At 42.4% G+C, this 7,115-nt stretch overlaps 1 protein-coding gene across 1 annotated transcript; it reads left to right on the top strand.

Moving 5' to 3' along the window:
- Window positions 1-1,275: 1,275 nt before the first annotated feature.
- On the top strand, window positions 1,276-2,959 carry LOC311293668 (cystatin-B-like). The gene is made up of 3 exons (XM_084414106.1): window positions 1,276-1,461; window positions 2,334-2,435; window positions 2,525-2,959. The coding sequence occupies exons 1-3, from the start codon at window positions 1,384-1,386 to the stop codon at window positions 2,648-2,650; spliced, it is 306 nt and encodes a 101-aa protein (XP_084270232.1). The 5' UTR covers window positions 1,276-1,383; the 3' UTR covers window positions 2,651-2,959.
- The last annotated feature ends 4,156 nt before the right edge of the window (window positions 2,960-7,115 follow it).

Raw genomic sequence — 7,115 nt, 5'->3', positions numbered from 1 at the left:
TGACAATGGAGGTGGAGAACATGGTCCACTCGGACTCAATATCTCCAGACTCCCTCAGGATCCGGTCGAAGCTCTGCTGGAGGTGGAAGTTGAAGATCTCTCTGACAGGGGATTCGGCCAAACGTTCCCAACAGACCCTCACAGTACGTTTGGGTCTGCCGAGTCTGTCCAGCTTCCTCCCCACAATGGTGGTGATCAGTTGACAGCTCCGCCCCTCTCTTCACCCGAGTGTCCAAGACATACGGCCGGAGGTCAGATGGGACTTCAACGCCCACGTGGGCAGGTGAATTTCGTTTTGTATAAATTATATCTTAATTTTAATCAATGTTTCATCAACCAATTTCTAGATTTAAACTAGATTTAATAAATGAGAAGCAAATATAGCAGACAATATAATCAGGACATGAAGGCACCGGCGTGATAGCATTGTACATCTCATAAATGAAACGAAACTCAGCGTATATAGGCTACTTCACTATATATATATATATATATATATATATATATATATATATATATATATATATATTGTTCTCTACATTTGGACATTTTTGTAATTTTATTTATTAAACGTGTAGAATACTTTCAAACCATTACATATAGTATTATAAATGTTACATACAGTATTATAAATTCAGACGTTCTTGATAATTTAACACATATTCAAACTGAAATTAAGACATTTATTACACTATTTGAGAAATGTAAGCATATTTATGGCCTTAAAATTATGAAAAGTGATTTAAGGGATAAGGACAGGCGGGAACCCTGCAATTGACGGAAATCCATCGTTGACTTGCTGCAATTGACGGAGATCCGTCATAGCGACGGAGAACTTTCCTGTGTATGTGACATCGTGCCATAAAGCAAGTCGTGATTCTCGCGAGATTTGGCGGGGCGCCACCTCTCAAACTTGATTTGCTGGTTTTGCACTGGTATAAAAATTCATTGCCTTTAATAATTACGCTAAGTAACTTTGATAGCAGTCAAACAGGAAAATTACAGTGTGTAATTAAAATGGTAAAAGTTGTAAATAGCCTACCATTGGACTTGACCTTTTCTTGAAAAAGAAAAGAGGATAGAAACATGAGAGATCCAACATTATAAATCATAAATCTATTTAATTTGAAAAACTAACCATATCAGCTGCATGTATGATTTAATTATATATCATATTACTGTTTTAGCCGCATTTGATAAAATACAATTTTTATCCTCCCCCCGCCTCTTCTGAACACATGGTATATCCTGGTGATGATGGCTCATAGTCATATGATCTAAGCAGCATAAATACTGTAGCCGTGTCAATGATTTCTGCGAATTTAGACAGTCTGAAAAACCACCTTTTAACATCTCGACACCGATCAATGACACATTATTGCAATGGCCACCAGTGCGGTTGTTATAGGGCCTTCCGAGGTGTATAAAGCCACTCTAGAGGTGCAGAAGATCTGTGATGAGGTGAGACTGGAGCTTTGACTTTTGTTTTTATGGTGTAAGTCAGCTGATGTGGGAAAGCATGTGATGTATATTTATTAGTTATTATTAGCTTTTTATTAGGATTCAGAAGTGTGTACGTTATTGTTATATGTAAAAAAAATTATATATATATAATAAAAAATATATATAAAATAAAATATAACTATAAACAGTCAAACACCTTAATATTTAATTTATATATTTCATTATATTATATTAAATTAACTTGCATTGTGTGATGTATTATAGAAGAATGCTTTAATTTAATAGGTAGTCTACAAAGAGACAATTATTAAACTCTCAATTTTGCCTAAACCTGATATACAGTGACAATAGTGCAAAAGTTAACAATAATGAATGTATTACTTTATATACTCATAGTCTTTAGAGTCATGAAAATCTCTATATTCACACCCAAACACAATAAATACTGATTCAGCACCTGAACGAATCACTAATCTTCAGTAGGTGTTGGTTTGAGATGGATGTGTCACGGTAATTCATCATATACTCTGTGTGAAAGGCTTTTTCAGTTGGTTTTTACAAAAAAAAAATGTTTAAATTTATATATATATATAGCATAAGAATATATAATAATGTAAGAGTGAATATCACAACCATGTCAAGAGCATGTTCATAGATCAAGAGAGGGAAAAACAAGAAATTATATTTTTATAAAAATGAAGTGACAATAGTACAAAGTGCAAATAGTGCAAAGTTAACAAAAATCTATGTATTACTTTATATGTCATAGTCTAGACTCACGAGAATCTCTATATTCCCAGCAAATTTTCGGACCAGGCTTAGATGAACCACATTTACATTAAATATGAATTCTGCATATTTTGCCTCAGGTCAAGTCTGCTGCAGAAAAGAAGGCTGGAAAGAAGTTTACCGTTTTCACTGCCAAATCTTACATCACACAGGTTGTGGCCGGGACCAACTATTTTATCAAGGTAAACTTGTTGTGCCACGTTCCAGCCTGCATATTGTGTTAATGATACGTGCTGAAAGTGTATTTAAAGTGTCCTATTGTCCTCTTCAGGTGGATGTAGGGGGAGACTTTGTTCATCTGAGGGTTTACAAAACACTGCCTCACGCTGGAGGAAAACTAGAACTGCACGGGATTCAGATCTCAAAATCTCAGCAGGATCCCATTGAATGCTTTTAAACACAGTGAACAATTAATGCATCTTCTCTATCAGTGTATCATTCCCTCTCTCACATACTATACACTTCCATACTGTATAGGTTAAAATATGTGATCTACTCAATGCTGTTACAAAACTTTTATTCAAATGTACATCATTAAAATAAACCCAATACTGTGCCTATTGTATTTGGATGAGTTTTATATGTTCTTTGTCCACTTTTACAAAAGTTGTATTGAGGTGAAATAATTGCACATGAATACGAGTCATCATTCCAGATCTGTTTCTATAAAAGATGCTGTTTCTAAAATAAAGGGAAATGAAATTTCACAGTTCAAGTCTTTGATTCATTTACACCTCCAAAAGAATGTGCCATTAATAATATAAACTAACCTGGTTACATGAACACAATTTTAAAATGTTAGATGAAGAAAACCTGGGGTTGGGGCTCGTATGCGAGCGCCTGGTGGCCGGGCCTCCCCCCACGGGGTCCGGCCGGGCTCAGCCCGAAGGAGCGACGTGGGGCCGCCTTCCCGTGGGCTCACCACCTGCAGGAGGGACCGTAAGGGGCCGGTGCTGAGAGGATCGAGCGGCAGTCGAAGGCGGGGGCCTCGACAACCCGATCCCTGGACACGGAAACTAGCTCTAGGGACGTGGAATGTCACCTCGCTGGCGGGGAAGGAGCCTGAGATTGTGCGTGAGGTAGAGAGGTTCCGACTAGAGATAGTCGGGATCACCTCTACGCACGGCTTGGGCTCTGGAACCACACCCCTTGAGAGAGGATGGACTCTTCACCACTCTGGAGTTGCCCATGGTGAGAGGCAGCGGGCTGGTGTGGGTTTGCTTATAGCCCCCCAGCTCAGCCGCCATGTGTTGGAGTTCACCCCGGTGAACGAGAGGGTCGTTTCCCTGCGCCTACGGGTCGGGGATAGGTCTCTCACTGTCGTGTGTGCCTACGGGCCAAACGGCAGTGCTGAGTACCCGGCCTTCTTGGAGTCTCTGGGAGGGGTGCTGGAAAGTGCTCCGACTTGGGACTCCATCGTTCTACTGGGAGACTTCAACGCCCACGTAGGCAACGACAGTGACACCTGGAGGGGCGTGATTGGGAGGAACGGCCCCCCTGATCTGAACCCGAGCGGTGTTCAGTTATTGGACTTCTGTGCTAGTTACAGTTTGTCCATAACGAACACCATGTTCAAGCATAAGGGTGTCCATCAGTGCACGTGGCACCAGGACACCCTAGGCCGTAGGTCGATGATCGACTTTGTGGTCGTTTCATCTGACCTGTGGCCGTATGTCTTGGACACTCGGGTGAAGAGAGGGGCGGAGCTGTCAACTGATCACCACCTGGTGGTGAGTTGGATCCGATGGCGGGGGAGGAGGCTGGACAGACTCGGCAGACCCAAGCGTACTGTGAGGGTCTGCTGGGAACGTTTGGCCGAGTCTCCGGTCAGAGAGATCTTCAACTCCCACCTCCGGCGGAGCTTCGTCCAGATCCCGAGGGAGGCTGGAGATATTGAGTCTGAGTGGACCATGTTCTCCTACTCCATTGTCGAAGCGGCCACTCGGAGCTGTGGCCGTAAGGTCTCCGGTGCCTGTCGAGGCGGCAACCCCCGAACCCGGTGGTGGACACCGGAAGTAAGGGATGCCGTCAAGCTGAAGAAGGAGTCCTATCGGGCCTGGTTGGCTTGTGGGACTCCTGAGGCAGCTGACGGGTACTGGCAGGCCAAGCAAACTGCAGCCCGGGTGGTTGTGGAGGCAAAAACTCGGGCCTGGGAGGAGTTCGGTGAGGCCATGGAGAAGGACTATCGGCTGGCCTCGAAGAGATTCTGGCAAACCGTCCGGCGCCTCAGAAGGGGGAAGCAGTGCCCAACCAATGCTGTCTACAGTAGAGGTGGGGAGCTGTTGACCTCAACTGGGGATGTCGTCGGACGGTGGAAGGAATACTTCGAGGATCTCCTCAATCCCGCCGTCACGTCTTCCATTAGGGAAGCAGAGGCTGAGGGCTCAGAGGTGGACTCATCCATCACCCAAGCTGAAGTCACTGAGGTAGTCAAGAAACTCCTCGGTGGCAAGGCACCGGGGGTGGATGAGATCCGCCCTGAGTACCTCAAGTCTCTGGATGTTGTGGGGCTGTCTTGGCTGACACGCCTCTGCAGCATCGCGTGGCGGTCGGGGACAGTGCCTCTGGGATGGCAGACCGGGGTGGTGGTCCCTCTTTTTAAGAATTGGGGACCGGAGGGTGTGTTCCAACTACAGGGGGATCACACTTCTCAGCCTCCCTGGGAAAGTCTATGCCAGGGTACTGGAGAGGAGAATACGGCCGATAGTAGAACCTCGGATTCAGGAGGAACAGTGTGGTTTTCGTCCAGGCCGTGGAACACTGGACCAGCTCTATACTCTCTACAGGGTGCTGGAGGGTTCATGGGAGTTTGCCCAACCAGTCCACATGTGCTTTGTGGATTTGGAGAAGGCATTCGACTGTGTCCCTCGTGGCGGCCTGTGTACAAATACAGGGTGTCCATTAAAAAGTGATAGAGGACACCTAGTAAATAAACCGTCAGGCGTAACCAGGGAAACCAAGTTATTGTTTGTAAAAACTTTAGATTTCGATTGTAAAACTAATTAAAATATAAACTAATGTTTTAAAAATGTGTTATTTGGCAAGTTACCATGGTATAAGCGGGTTAATGCCCTTCGAGGTCGTCGGGCATTAACCCTTACTTAACTTTTAACTTGTCAGTTGGCAATGTTGGCAAATGACCATGGTATAAGCGGGATAATCCACGGATAGTTGTTATTATTAGAATTTAGTTTCAATATTACTTTAGCTATATGCTAAATCTGACTCCAATGTCAAATTATAATCAAATCACGTCACGTCACGTCGCGAATGTGCGCTCACGATCACAAACTAGCCAGTTCTGAAATAGTCAGAGGATGCGGTGCGAGCTTTACCCTTAAGCGGTAGCTCTCTGCTTACTCATAACAAAAAATAAAAAAAATGTTATAGTCGCAAGATGCAACATGCTAAGTCAGTGATAGTCAGAAATCAGAAGGTCTCCTTAATGATATGCACCATGCTCCATTCATTAGTGCCTTCGGTTTGATCTATCCTGGACAGAGACTTTGTGGACACACCAGACTACACATTAATCTACTAGAAATAATGATTTCAGAATAATGCAGAATAATTCAAATATAACATTTTATTTGTCAGGTAAAAATGTACCATGCCAATTACACAAGTAAATGATTAAAAGCCAATTCAGAAATAATAAATACATGACATCAATTACTCAAAGATGACTCTAAGGGTAAGCAATGCATTCCTGACAGAGACACGCAGTGGTGTGTGAGTGTGTTCCAAGTGTAAGACTCTGGAGATAACACTGACACAGCACTGCAAGGGGTTTTCCTGGTTACAGGTTCCCAAAGACTGCTCTGCCACTTCACCTTAAATACCCAGACCAGAACAAAAGGCTTGTACAAATTGCAGGGTGAGTTTTATCTCAGCTTTTGTCTTAGTAGGAAAATCAAGCTTTACACCAGAAAAATAATATCCATATGCAATGCCATGGTTTAAACACTAGATGCCTGTATGGCTCTTTAATAAATAGGCTATGGATGTATATAGCTCTAGTCTAGTTGCTCGAGTTTTAACCGTCATATTTGCGTACTTTTTAGGTTGCATTTGAATATATATTTAGACATTATCAAACACTAGATTGTTATAAATTTAGATTGTTGTCGTCACATTTGTCACATATATAAAGGTTAATTACTCACATCCTAATGTTATTTTATAATGCTCGCATTAGCATACACTACAAGTGAATATTAATGAATGCAAGTGCATATTTTGAACAGTTTTTTACAAAGACTAAAATCTGTTAAAAATATGACAACTAGCATCTGGTTGGGGTAGCTATTGAAGTGTTGCTCACGTTATCTAACTGCAATATAGTCAAACTATCTATTATCTGATGATAAACATTAAAGTCCGTTAACCGGAAGTTGCAAACGACTTTTCTCCAGTGTTGTGGAATATTGAACAGGGGGCAGGGTTTCACTTTAGCGCTCCTCCTCTCCATCTCTGCTCATAGCAGACTAACGGTTTGAGGGGAGTGGTTTAGCATTTTCAACCCAAGCCATCGAACCGACGTCATCAGAAAAGAAAAGCCATTCCAGACCGGAAGTAACTTTTCAGATTTTGATTAAAGATTACCACGGCAAACAATTTTTTTTCTGTGTATTAACTTGCACGGATTAATTGTTCACCACAAGACAAGTAATATGCGCTAACAAAGTAAATAGGGTCCATTTTGATTTCAGGTGGACTTTAACTAAAGCGCTACATAAAATACCCCTACTGTCAAGATTCCCGATAGGTCAACTTATGTGTTAAAATGTAAAAAAATAAAAAGCAGTAATTTCATCAATTTACCATCGTGTGCTTGAGAAACACGCGTTCTCAAATTCCTA

The sequence above is a fragment of the Rutilus rutilus genome, assembly GCF_951802725.1.
Source record: "Rutilus rutilus genome assembly, chromosome: 7".
Classification (NCBI taxonomy): Eukaryota; Metazoa; Chordata; class Actinopteri; order Cypriniformes; family Leuciscidae; genus Rutilus; species Rutilus rutilus.
The sequence above is the reverse complement of the archived record's forward strand: the minus strand, read 5'-3'. Positions and strand labels throughout refer to the sequence as shown.

Excerpts from the sequence above, each read along its gene's own strand:
- LOC311293668 (XM_084414106.1), top strand. The coding sequence starts at position 1,384 with ATGGCCACCAGTGCGGTTGTTATAGGGCCTTCCGAGGTGTATAAAGCC. Across the intron at positions 1,462-2,333 it reads TGCAGAAGATCTGTGATGAG|GTCAAGTCTGCTGCAGAAAA; the intron begins GTGAGACTGGAG and ends ATTTTGCCTCAG. Across the intron at positions 2,436-2,524 it reads GGACCAACTATTTTATCAAG|GTGGATGTAGGGGGAGACTT; the intron begins GTAAACTTGTTG and ends TGTCCTCTTCAG.